General features: G+C 59.3%; 1 protein-coding gene across 6 annotated transcripts in view; it reads right to left on the reverse strand.

Annotated features, from left to right (window-relative positions):
• Positions 1 to 4,391: 4,391 nt before the first annotated feature.
• Positions 4,392 to 13,283, reverse strand: part of ADGRG5 (adhesion G protein-coupled receptor G5) — a 28,452-nt gene continuing 19,560 nt past the window's right edge. For all 6 annotated transcript variants that reach the window (XM_045533639.1, XM_045533640.1, XM_045533636.1 and 3 more), the window contains 9 exons: positions 12,523 to 12,679; positions 11,819 to 11,935; positions 11,023 to 11,139; positions 9,492 to 9,644; positions 8,666 to 8,787; positions 8,160 to 8,428; positions 7,520 to 7,631; positions 4,885 to 5,162; positions 4,392 to 4,582 (listed from right to left, as the gene is read on the reverse strand). In XM_045533639.1, coding sequence (XP_045389595.1) covers positions 4,482 to 4,582; positions 4,885 to 5,162; positions 7,520 to 7,631; positions 8,160 to 8,428; positions 8,666 to 8,787; positions 9,492 to 9,644; positions 11,023 to 11,139; positions 11,819 to 11,935; positions 12,523 to 12,679 — 1,426 coding nt within the window. In that variant the 3' untranslated portion in view covers positions 4,392 to 4,481. The remainder of the gene's footprint in view (positions 4,583 to 4,884; positions 5,163 to 7,519; positions 7,632 to 8,159; positions 8,429 to 8,665; positions 8,788 to 9,491; positions 9,645 to 11,022; positions 11,140 to 11,818; positions 11,936 to 12,522; positions 12,680 to 13,283) is intronic.

Raw genomic sequence — 13,283 nt, forward strand, 5'->3', positions numbered from 1 at the left:
AACGGTCTGGTTTTCATCATTTCTAGAAGATTTGCAGCCATTTTTGTTTCCAAATACTCCTTTTCCATCCTCGTATTTTTTTTTCTGGGACTCCAATATACAAGATCTCCTAACTCTGCTCTCCATATCACTTGATCTCTTTTCATGTTGGCCCTTCCTACCTCTCCTTGCTGCATTCTTTGTATATAACTTCTGCCTTACTATCAATAATTCTCTGGTCAACTGTTTATCGTTTGTTGAATTTTAGACTTTGAGATAATATTTTTGATGTCTAAAAGTTTCATGTGTTTCTTCCCCAAATCTCTCTCTCTCTCTCTCTCTCTTAATTTTTGTTTTATATGTTCACCTTTGTAATCGCATCTTTTATTTCTTTAAACGTCTCTTCTATGGCTACTCTCAGTTCTGTACCTGAGAGTCCAAATCTGTGGCTTCTTTCTTCCTGCTGACCCCACTCGTGGCGGCTTACCCGCTTGTGACTCGGGGAGTTCTGGACTGAAGCCCACTGCCCGATCTCACTCCGTGGCCGTCCTCCCAGCTTAGTCTGGGGAAGATTCTCCGCGTTGACTTTGCTTCCCTCTTTCCCTCTTGCCAGGAGCAGAGGACACCTCAGTCCCCTCGAGGACTTTTGTCTCAGAGGAGGCTCAATTCCCGTCTTCCCCACCCCCGGCTCTCCCAAGATTCTCCATCACCAACTGGAAAAAGGACTCTGGTCTGGGAACCAGCCCGTCTGGGCCGCTCACACTGCCCCACACCTGCAACTCCAGCACCCCTGGGTTCATTCTCCGGCACCCTCTGCCGGAACCTGGGCTCCTGGCAGGCCACTCTACCCTCTTGCTGTCCTTTCTTTTTCCTCATAGCACATGTCACCACCTGCCATGTCTTATGTCTGTTAAATTGCTTATTGTGTGCTACCCACACACGCGCTAGAATGTGATGACTTCATTGATATATCCCCGGCAACTAGTGCAGTGCCTGCATACAATAAGTGTTTAATAATGACGTAGAGATGAATGAATGAATGAGCAAATGACACACAGTGCCCGTCTCCAAGATGCTCTCAAATCCAGCAGCTGAGACAGACGAGGACCGTCAGAATGTAGAGAAATAACCTCTGTCGTGGGGGAAGGGGGAGGTGATGGAACTGAAAGAAGGTCCCACCCAGCTTTGGAGGGCGGGGACCACCTCCCGGTCCAGCCTGACAGGGATGGGGATGTGCATGAAAGGCACAGGCAGGCGCTCCGGACAGGACAGCCCGAAGAGGAGAAAGAAGCCATTCGGGGAACTGAGAGTGGCTCAGCGTGGCAGGACGGAGGAGGATGAGGAAGGGGCCGGGGAGATGGGCTGGAGAGGAGGGCACAGCCGGACCCTCTGGGCCTTCCAAGCTCCAGTGGAGTTTAGCAACGAAGCAGGGAGGGTGTGGACGGGTTTCAGCAGTGGAGCACACGGTCAGGCTGCCGGGCAGAAAACGCTCTCTGGGCGCCGGGTGAAGTTGGAACTGAGAGTGGGGAGGCAAGGAGGCCCGTGCAGAGGCTCTGCAGGGTATGGAGGCTAGGCCTGCGCCAGGGCTGACAGCGGGGTGGGGGCACCCCAAGGCAGACCCCTGGGGGTTCTGGTGTGGCTCTGGCTGGCAATACAAATGGGGAGGAGAGGCCTCAAGCTGAGTCAGCTGTGAGTGGTGGGGCTCACTGGGCGGCAGAGGCTGCTCCCTGGGCATAGGCTGGGTTGATCTGGAGGGTGAAGAGTCCACAGCCTGGACTCCTGAGCCAACGCTCTTTTCAACTAGGGCTGCCAGGTTTAGCAAAAAATAAAAATAGATAAATAAATGCATAGGATGCACAGCAAAATTTGAACTTCAGATAAACCACAGATAATTTTTTAGTGTAAGTATGTCTCTAAAATTGGGCATGTTTTCTCTGGCAATCCTACTTTCGACAACCCCCCAAACACACACATACACAGAGACACACACACACACACACAGACACACATACACCCTTTCTGAAATAACAGTAACGAAAGGACACAGAAACCTCCTCATCTGTGGCCCCTGTGGCATCTACTCGTCATCCCTTCACCAAGTGCCTTGAGAGTCCCTGGCCCCGGCCGGCAGCCCCAGACTCCACCCCTTCCATCTCCCCCCTGGTGTGGAAGCCCCCAAGAGCCGGGCTAGGCCGGGACTCTGCTGGGAGCAGGAGGGTGGGAGGGGCCCTGTCTCCCTCAGTCCCTTCCCCACACCCAGGTGAGACATTTCCAGGAAGTGGTCCCTGCCCAGAGCCTGGACCTCAGTGGGTCTCAGGGCCACAAGCTTGGGGCTGTTTCCTGGAACCACCAGACTCATCCCATGTCACTGTGGCCACATCCTCCCTTGGGCAGTCCTAGGCTTGGTGGGGTCTAAGAAGCCAGGTCCCGGCCTGGGGGGCTGCACTCAGATGGGTGCTCACATCACCCTGGGGGCTGGGATGGGGGGGGGCTCCGCCTGCAGTCAGCGTGACAAAGAGGTCTCCTCTATGGGGCCGGGGGAGGTCTCATAGGGACATGATAAATGACCACCGGGAGTTTCAACAGATCAGAGGGTTGGGGAACTGAGGGGTGGGGAGACATGTGGCAACAGCCTGGAGGCCACACCAGGTGGGGAATATTCCTAGAACAGCAGAAAGCCAGTGAGGCTGGAGCTGAAAAGGGGAAAGAAACTGAGGCACCGTGGGATGTGTCTAAGGAGGAGCTGGTCTTGTAAGGCTGAGCAGACCTGGGCCTGGGGCTTAGACAGGTGGCCTCTGAGACTCAGTTGACACTCTTATGATAATAGCAAGAATAGTAATGATAACGATAGTAACCATTTATTGAGCACTTACTCTGTGCCAAGCCTCTTTATATGGATTCTTTCATGTCATCTTCAAAATGGGTCTGCTATTGCCCCTATTTTACAGATAGGAAAACTAAGGCACAGAGAGGTTGAGTGATTTGTCCACAGTCACACAGCTAGCAAGTGGCAGAGCTGGCATGTGAGCCAGGCAGTCTGGCTTCGGAACCTGCACCACTCAGCACCTGGTGAAAAAGCTATTTGCATCCACAAATGTACAGAAGTGCAGGAGATGCCCCTGGGAAAACTTTTCCCTGGGGGGATCCTACTCCAGTTCCTTCCCTGTGACATTCAAGGTTATAAAATCTGCCTGATGTCCCGGGACAGGGCCCTGAGAGTCTTGGGGGGCTGTGACTCTCTGGTGCCAGCTATACCTGGGGCATGGCCCCCGAGGGTGACAGCACGGCCGCATTGGGGAAAGAGACAAATGGCCCCAGGGGCTCGCCCTTCCTCCTGCAGGCACCGTCCTGCAGGTATGGGCTTCTGCAGCTGCTGCATCGTGTCCACAGACAGGTGGCTGCAGCAGTGTTGAAGCCAATGGCCCCTGAGCACAAGCCAACGGCGCCCCCTGGTGTCCATCGTTGGAAAAGCACTGGCTTTATGAGTTGTCAACGGTGATCCTCTGCAACCGCGGCCGAGCGCGGGGTTTAGGACCCACACCCTCACACCTACAGGGGAAATTCAGTCCCAACCATTCATCAAAGAGCCAGGTCACTGCGGCCCATCTGGCCCAGCTGCAGGGGAAAGAGGCATTCCCCTCTGACCCCGAGGAAACGCTATGGGCTAAGTGGCCTATAGGGGTCTAGGAGCACTGCGGTAAGAGTCTCTGGAAAGGACTGAACTTCCAGATCTTTGGGTGCTGGTGGTATTGGAGTTGGACCCTCTGGGCAGGACTGGACTTCCCAATCTTTGGGGAGGGTGGGCTTGGACTTGGAGTCATCATAATTTGGGGAGTTAAAGGAAAAGGGGCCTCAGGCATAGGCTAGTAAGGTCTCAGACACCGGGTGGGTCTCTAAGCACTGGGCTGGGGGCCCCAAGCCAGGACGCTACCTCGCCCTCGCCAGGAGGAAGGTAGCGGGGCCAAGCAGGAGTTTCAGGGGCAGGCTGGTTGCCATCCTGTCCCCAGCAGGCGGGTGGAGGCTGCAGAATTCTCATCCCACCCTGACAATGTCCCCACTGGTCTTATTCAATCTTTACGAGGCCCCTGCGTGATGCAGGACCGAGCACTTGCCCCCAAGTCACATATATGGAAACTGAGGGTCTGTGAGAAATGACAGGCCCAAGGTCATACAGTGGGACTCAGAGCCAGGCCTTGAAACGTGGCCTCCCGACTCCCAGGCCAGTGCTCTGCCCACAGGCCCGGCCAGCTGGGCCCAGGCACCAGGGCAAAGTTTGCCACCCCAGGGCGGGGTTGGCCCTGCCGCGGAGCACAATGTCAGGGGGCGGCAGAGCAATGCCCTACACTCGGTGCCTGGGGAGGCCATGGAGGTAGAAAAGGCTCCCTGGCGGACACAGTGGCCTCAGAGGTCCAGAAGCAGGCCTGCCACCTTCTCTGGTGGGAGCCGGGGCCTTGGTCTGCAGGCAGCCAGGGAGGCAGAGGGTCCAGGCCCGGAGGCCCCGACTATGGCGTCGCCTGGGAGGAGCTGAAGGCCTCCATCTCTGCCTGGGCCTCCGCCTCTGAGCGGTACCTCTGGGAGCAGAACCACAGGAAGAGGAAGAATCCTGCAAGCACAAGGCGGGTCGGTGGGAGCATCGTGGAGCAGCTCGGGGCCTCCCCGGAACCCGAGACCTCCTGGCCCGGCCGCAGTGAGCTGGGCCTCCCCAGGGCCCGCGAGTAACTCCCAGAGTCTCTTGCCGACGGGGCCGGACAGCGGAGCTTAGGAGCTGGAGGCCCAGCGCGGGTCCGCAGGGTGCCTCGGCGTGGGCTGGATTTCAGCCGCCACTCACCCTCCACCTTTGGCAGTGAACGTCCGCCAGCCGTCCACCCCCTGCCCCGGGCCCTCCTCCAGGCCACCAGCGCCTACCGTAGAGCGAGTTGAAGGTGGTGAAGACGAACAGCTGGGGCAGCAGGAAGACGCCAAAGGAGAAGAAGGCCAAGGCCCAGGTGGTGCCCAGCAGCACGGTGAGGCCCAGCACGGTGACGGTGTCCCGGCAGGCCCGTGCGCCCGGCACCCCGACCTGCGCCCGCAGCCTGCGCAGGGCCCACAGCGCCCAGGCCAGCACCACCAGGTTGAAGAGGGACGTGAGGCCACCGTAGCCCATGACCAGGACACTGCGCACCAGGGGGCTCCGCACCCAGCATCTGCAGGGGAGGGTGGAGTGCCAGGCTCGCTGTGGCTCCCAGGCCAGCCAGCGAGGCCAGCGTCACTCGGGCCTCTGCACGGCCTCCAACCGGCCCGGTCTCCCGGCTCAGACCCCGTTGCTCTTGTCTGACTGCGCGCGCGGAAAAGCCCCTCGGCCAGCTTTCCGGCCAGGCCGCCACAGTGGGACACACCTGCCTCCCCGGCACCGTCTCTGAAGCTCCGCCTCTGCAGCCACGGCGGCTTCCCTCGGCCTCCAGGCTTTTCTCCACCTGAAAACTCTTCCTCTCCCCTTCCCCGGCCAGCCCAGTGCCAGCTCGCACGACCTTCTATCGGCTCCTTGGCCTGGGCCCCTTTCCTGGAATCGTCCCCTCGCACCCCACCACAGGGCTGGCTCCTTCTGGTCACCATCCTTGTGCAACGAGACACCCCTCCGTGGGAGACCCTCCCCACCTGGGCTGGGCAAACAGCGCTTCCCTGAGTGCAGAGCCACACAGGCCTGCGGTGGCCCAGCCCGGATCCTCCGGGCCTTTGTCTCCCCAGGGCACCTTCAAGACAGGTGCCACCTGTTACCCAGTTGGACACGGTGTCACATGATTGCATGGATTAGCCCATGTAACCTCCATGACGACCCCATGACGCAGGTGCATAATCATCCCCATCCTACAGATGGGGAAACTGAGGCTCTGGCCCAGGAACACACGCTAGTCAGAGGCAAAGGTGGGAGCTGAAGCCTGGTTGTCTGAGATCAGAGCCTGTCCCCCAACCGTCACAACCACCTGCCCAGGTTCCCCGCGTGGCCTCCTGCCCCTGCAGTCACAAGGGTCCTCGAACATCATGTTCTGGATTCATCTAAGTTGAGTAGGGTTGTGGGTCATGCATTTTCACTGCTAGACAATATTCTAGCAGTGGTGGCTCTACCAATTTATTAATCCAGTGTCCTCCCCATGGACATTTAGATTATTTTCAGGGATTTTTTAAAAATTGTTGTTTGTGTTTAGGAATGCATATATATGTAGTAAGCGATTTTTTAAATGTAGAATAAAAGTCACAAGATCCAGGCTAATTGTTTCCCGGAAGGGAGAGGGAACAGTGAGAAAGACGGAGGGAGAGGCCAGCCCTCAGGGCGGGAGTTCTCTAACGTCCCTGCATCAATGTGCTTCCTGTCCTGCGGATGCGTCACCTCCGCTATTTGGTCCACATCACATTATTATGTAACAAAATACATCCCCGGAGAGTCCTCAGTCACACCCCCTCTGAGACACCAACCGGAGCCTCACAGTGAGGGGTTAGCCCCGCCTCCGCACCCAGTTCTGCTGGGGGAGGGCAGGGCTGGGGGACAGGCTCCAGAGCCAGCCTGCCTGACACCAAACCCCAGCTCTGCCACCGGCCGGCTGGGCTCCTTGGGTGGGGTTTGTAAGCTGTCTTTGCCTCAGTTGCCCTAACTGTAGAATAGGGCTGACTCTGGGACCTGCCCCGTGTTGCGAGGATCGAGCAGGCTGATGCCAAGGCCTGCCGCAGAGCCAGCCCTGGGCGATGATGAACTTGACTCAGCCCAGGAAGGAAAAAGCCTCCATGGCCTGCACTTGGCTCTGTTCCCCTGCAGACCACCTTGCCCGCCCTGGCTCTGGCTTGGAGGCCCGGGACAGACTCTGCTGCCTCTCCCTGTGCCACGGGACATTAAGCTCTTTATTATTAATGTTATGCAACATTTCTAACCGCCGAACGTAGACTAGCATAAGATGTCTAGCAGCACCAGTTGGCCATGGAGGCTTTTTCCTTCCTGGGCTGACGCAAGTTCATCATCGCCCAGGGCTGGCTCTGCGGCAGGCCTTGGCATCAGCCTGCTCGATCCTCGAAACACGGGGCAGGTCCCAGAGTCAGCCCTATTCTACAGTTAGGGCAACTGAGGCAAAGACAGCTTACAAACCCCACCCAAGGAGCCCAGCCGGCCGGTGGCAGAGCTGGGGTTTGGTGTCAGGCAGGCTGGCTCTGGAACCTGTCCCCCAGCCCGGGCCCCACCCCACAGGGCCTGGGAGCTAGAGGACGGGGGGATGGCTGGGTGGCCACGTGTTGCCGGGAGGTGGGAGGCCCAGCTGCCCTGGCCTTGGAAGCTGGTGGGCGGGTGCTGGTTTCCTAGAGCCAGCCGGCACAGAGCACAGCCTCCCCCTGCAGGGACCTTGGGGATCCAGCAGAAGGGATGTGGCAAAGCCCCCTGCAAACCTCGCCATGTCTAAACCTCAGCTCCCCTTTTGCCCCACAGCCAGTGCCCAGCCTGCGGGAGGCCCCGTTTCCAGCCCCAGGCTCACGTGGCCTCTGCCAGAGCCAGGGCGCCCACCGCAGCCCCCAGGGCACTCACATGGACATGTTCTGGAAGCCGGTGCCATTTTCCCGGCTGCTGGAGACGGTGTAGGGTCCGTACACTGAGCTCTTGGCAGCGAGGGGAAGCAGCACCAGGAGGGCCGGGAGCCCTGAAGGGGGGACAAAGGCTTAGGGGGCTGAGAGAGGGGCTGGCCCTCGGTCCCTGGGGCCGCTAACCGGAACTCCACTGGGCCAGGGTGGCGGGGAGGAGACTGCGCCTCCAGCCCCGGCACGTGGCCCAGCTTCAGAGCAATCTGCCTGGTGGGCTTGGAGGAGGCTGTTCTCCAAAGGGACATTAGTGACACTCTGGGACAGATGGTGGCAGTGGGGAGCTAAAGGCAGAGGATTGGGGAACTGGTGGGGGACTAGAAAGAAGAAAGAAAGGGGCTAGGAGGTGCCAGAGGGGCCAGTGATGGCGCTGTTGGAGGGGGAGGTGACGATGGCAGTGACGCAGGCAGAGGTAGTGATCAGAAGGGTGACACAGAAAGTGGTGGCGGGTGTTGACAGGGGTGACGGCTGGGGGTCATGCAGTGGTCCCAGGAAGGAGGTGGAGGAGGAGGAGAGGCCAGGAGGGGACAGTGCCCCGCCCGGCTGGAGGCTGCACTCAGGGGAGGAGGGAGCTCCCCAGCCGTGCTCACCCCAGCCCAGAGCGCAGAGCTTGAGCACGTATCGGCGGATGTAGATGTTGTAGACGCGGCCGAGGAGCAGGTAGAGGTTGAAGCCCTCAATGGCCATCCAGGTGAGGCAGCTGAGCAGCGCGTAGTGCAGGGTGGCGGCCAGCAGCATGCACGCCGCCCCGGGCACGGCGGGCAGGGCCAGCGCGGGGCTCAGGAGGAAGGCGACGTTCAGGAGCAGCACGGAGGTGTGCAGGTTCACGTGGATGCGCGCTGTGGGGTCATTCTGCTTCCTGCGGAGGCAAGCGTGGCCCTCCGTGGCCTGGGACATCACCCAGGCAGCGCTACCCCCGGCCTCACAGATTCACAATGACGGGGAAACCGAGGTCAAGAGGGGCAGGGATCCCACAGCGGCCACACCCCAAGGCTGTTCTGCCTCCCAGACCCCACCCCCCTCTAGGGGACCAAGTGGGGAAGAAGCAGGGGGGCTGCACCGAGTGGGACGGGCGGGCGGCACGGCAGGGCCGTACCTGGCATGGAAGTGCAGCGGGACGGTGAGCAGCGAGGCCACGATGGAGACGCTGCAGCCCACGAGGGAGATGCAGGTGAGAGGCGCCAGCAACTCCACAGGGACCGGGGCCGGGGACAGCTGCTGCGGGAGGAAGGGGGGCACGGGACACCCTCCTAGGCTGAGTCACAGCGACCTCCCGAGGCCTCAGCTCCACGTCCCCTTCCCCACAAGCCCAGCACGGTCCTGACTTGAACGAGGCCAGGGCAGGCAGGGTGACTTTTGCCACCCCCTTCCTGCACGATAACCTCCCCTGCCCCACTCTCTATGCACTGCAGCGGGTGGGGGGCCATCACGTCTCCCACCGTGTGCAGGCACATACGCCAGGCCTGGCCTATCAGAGCCCTCCCTTCTCCTGCCCGTAGTTATGGATGCAAGATGAGCACACGGTTAGCAGAACTGGGCAAGAGAAGCTCTCATTCCACTGGCCTGAAAGCTAGCAGGGCACGAGCCTGGAACTGCCGGCAGCCATATTATTATCCCATAAGGAGACCCTGTCTGAGGGCTAAGCCCGCACGGAGCAAGCAGTTGAGGGACAGACACAGATGCTATCTTAGTGATATCGAGCCCCTGGATCAAGCCATGCCTGAAGCCCAACCCAGCCTTTTCAGAAACATGAGGCCATAAGGTTTTTTCTTTTTTGCGGGGGAGGAGGGAAGGGGGCGTTGCTTAAGCTCATTTGAGTTGGATTTTGTGGCCCTTGCCTCAGCTTTTGCCTTGCTCCTCTTCTACAGACATGGGGTCGTCCGCAGGTCTGAACCCCTCACCCGGGCCGCACGCGTGCATACCATGAGAACCGCAAAGTAGGTGAGGTGGCTGCAGCGGCAGAGCACCTGGGCAGGTGAGGGCTGCTCCGTACGACAGCCCTCGGAGCTCCAGGCTCCCCAGTGGTGCTCGCCGGCTCCCTCCTTCCAGAAGACGCAGGTCACTGTGTAGTCTTCCTGAGGGGAGACACGGGGTCAGTCAAAGGCGCGCAGAGGAACGGCTGCAAATCGGGGTCTGGGAGGCCTGGCTGCCAAACATGACTCAACTGCACAGTTGTCAACACTTTGCCAGGCACTGGCTGGGCTTTGGCCTCAGGGAGTCCTAGATTCCAGTCCCCACCTCCAGCATGGACTCTCAGAGTGACTCGGGCAAGTTGCCAAGCTGCTTTGAGCCTCAGTTTATTCATCTGCAAAATGGAATCATTTATACCCAAGTCACAAGGATGGTGGGAAAAGTAAAGGCCACGTGGACTCTTGAGGGCTCAGCTCTGCCTTTTACACGGTAGCTGCTCTATAACCAGCTGTCCCCACCCCTCCTCCCTGCGGGGAATGACGATGGCCCAGGCCCATGCCCAGTGGGAGAGAGAAACTCACCCACAGACAACCCTGACGCCAAGCCATGTGGGTGGAGAGGGGGGGAAATGACACAGGTGGTGCCACAGAAAACCACGGAGGAAGGGGCAGGGGTGTCCCAAGGAGTGAAGGGGAGACGGGGGCACCGAGGCCTGGGCGGGTGTGTTGATTTCAACAGGCATCATTCCAGGCGGAGGGAACAGCAGCGGCAGAGCCCAGAGAGGTGAAAGGAAAGGATGATGGTGAAGTTCAGAGTCCCAAAGAGGCCGAAGGGAAGGCAGCCAGCGAGCAGAGGCTCTGGGCTTTGCAGGAATGCCAGGGACAGGGAGCAGTGGCACCGGGGTATGTGCCCCGCAAAAGCCCCCTCCCTTGTTCTGGCATCAGTATCTGTGCTTCCCTTTGGAACTCGCTGCTCCACCCAAGTTCCTAGGCCATGTGACCCAGGCCTGGCCAATCCACACATGGAATCCCCCTGGGCACAGTGACTGCGCAGGGATGGACACATGACCCTCTGAGCCTTTAGGTCCCTGGGACCCTGAGTTACAGTGGTAGGGAACAGCCTGCTTGGAATACGGGACGGAAGTCAGGCACTCCAGCATCCATCCTGCCACAGAATGGAAAGCCACGGCAGGCGACCATTGCTGAGAGAGGGAGAGAGACTGAGCCACGATGGCAGCGCATCCACTCCTGGATCCAGCCATGCCTGAAGCTGGCCCACTCCTGGATGTTTCACGTGAGCCAATAAATTCCCTTTGTGCTTGAGCTGGTCTTCGACCACGTGCAACTGAGAGAGTCCTGACCAACGCAGTGAGTCACAGCTTTTCTCTCTTATTTCCATGGCAGGAATTTTCAAAGTGTGATAAATTTAAAACAATTTGTTTCCATGATGGTTCCACAGGTTTGCATTTGGTCAAACCAGTGTTCAGCAGGAGAGCCGCAGAGGGGCAGGGGTGGGTCAAAATGGGGACACCCCCAACAGTACCAGGCTTTGGTTGTGCCAGAAGCTGATGTTGACTGGGTCGGTCAGGTTGTGTACACGTCCGTGGCTCAGCCGGGCCCCCAGCACGTAGTTATTGAGCAGAGATGAGTTGTTGTCATCCTGGAAGGGCGGCAGGAGAAGGGCTGAGTGGAGGGGACATGGGGAGACCCTGGATGGGGTCTGAGTCCCTCCTCCCTGGACGAGAACGGGCAGCGTGACTTCCACGCGTGCAGCGTGGGCCGGCCGCCCAGCCTCTGCTTACCTGACCCGGCTCCATCTGCCATTGGCTCTATGTGTCCCAGCCTCGTGCCCTCCGCACCCCACCATCGTCACTCACTGTCAGAGCCAAGGTCGAAAGGCGCCTTCTCCAGCAGCCCTCCTGGACTGCCCACTGGGAACGGCCCGACCCCACCCTGACTCATGCGTTTCTCTGTCTCTATTGCTATGATCGACCTCGCGCTAACGCTCAGTCTCTAAGGTCCTTGTCTAAGCACCAAGATAGTTCTCCCAGGGCAGGGACCTTGTGCCTTCTCGTCTGTCTCCCGCCTGGGGACAAGCAAATCTAACAAGGTTCGTTAGATCACATTTGCAGATTGCAATTGTACCTTCCCACCATTCTGCTAAAGCTGGTAGGGAAACTGAGGCCAGAGAGGCGCAATGGCTGGCTCGGACTATGCCGTGGGTTAGTCCCATCTGGTGCTGGTCCCTACCCAGAGGCCAGGCAGTGGCATGGACGATGCCTGCAGTGTCCCCAAGGAGGGGCCGGCGCCCACCCTCCTCGGCCCGCCATCTCGCTGACCTTGAAAAAGGAGTCTGTGAAGAAGTAGACGCAGATGAGCCGCAGCTCCCTGGAGCGGGTCCTGCAGGCGTCCTGGGTCAGCTCAGCAGGGAACTGCATGGCGTGGCGGTCCCAGGCCTGCCCAGGGCCATGGACAGGCTAAGGCTGTGTCCACGGTCTGCAGACCCAGCCCCAAGGCCTTCACTGCCCCCACTGCCCATAAAACCTTCCCGCCCTGGGCGGTTCCCTCCTCCAAGCCTCCAGCTGCAGAACCCTCTCCTCCCAGGCCTTCCCTCCAAGCTGCTCCAGTCTTGAATTTGGGGTATTTACCTCGCCCAGCTGGGGCCCCTGAGGATGAGGCCATCTCAGCACCCAGCACCCGCCCCAGCCAGGCAGCCTGCGGGATCGCACCAGGGTCCTCAAAGGAGCCCGGATTCCCTGGTCTCGCCCACCACTGCCTCCCCCAGGAACCTCCTCCAGCAAAGCAGGAGGAAGACACTGTCTTTGCAGGGCCACAGAGCCCCTTCTTTCTGCTATTCACACAGGAACGTCAGCCCCATTTGAGAGACGGCAACTCACAGCCAGTTAGGACCCAGCCTAAGTTGTGGGGTACGGGGAGGGGGCAGCAGAGCCTGAGGAAAGGCCAGACCTTACCCCCCTGGAGGGCTTCTAGGATGGAGGCAGCTGGCCCCCTGGCCCCCACCCTCACCCGCTCCGCCTCTAACCTGGGGTACCGGCTTCAGGGCGGCACTGCTCAGCGAGAGACCTGCAAAGTCGCAGCCCAGCTTGAAGGCCAGAGACTGGATGGTGCGTGTCTGCACGGTCAGGTTGTAGTCCCCGAGGCTGACGTTCAGCAGCTTCTGCTCCAGGATGTGGACTTGCCTGAGGGCCGGAGGAAAGATGGCCAGGTAGGGCAGAGCCAGGAGACGGGGCTCTAGACAGCCTGGGAGGATAGGGCCTTCCCCATCCCACACCCCTGTCACTCCCAGCTCCAGACCTTTGCACACACAGTGTCCCTGGCACACTCTTACCCACCCCCCATCCCACCCTCACCATCCCCTTCTTCCAATTGACTCCTGTTTAGGTCCCAGTTTGTTGTCACCTCCTCCAGGAAGCTTTCCGTGACTGCTCCCCCAGCTGAGTGAAGTGTACCTGTGCTTCCCAGTTGCAGTTCTTAGCCCTGACCAGTCATCAGCACTGGCCTCTCACCCAAAGTGGCTTGGTCTTTGGGTCACAGACCCTGGAGAGCCCAGGCAGAGTCTCAGAGCCTTTCCCAGGAAAATGCACAGAGACCCAAAACCCTGCACCTGGTTTCATGGCACCCATGACTAGGGGCCCCCACCCTAGACAATAAACTCCATGAGGGCAGTGACATGTCTATCCTGCATCTAGAGAGCCTCGTGCCGGGTATGCAGTAGGTACTCAGTAAACATGTGCCGAAAAATGACCGGTTAGGAGTCTACGCTGGACCAACCCTGGACCACCG

The sequence above is a fragment of the Lemur catta genome, chromosome 20 (assembly GCF_020740605.2).
Source record: "Lemur catta isolate mLemCat1 chromosome 20, mLemCat1.pri, whole genome shotgun sequence".
Lineage (NCBI taxonomy): Eukaryota > Metazoa > Chordata > Mammalia > Primates > Lemuridae > Lemur > Lemur catta.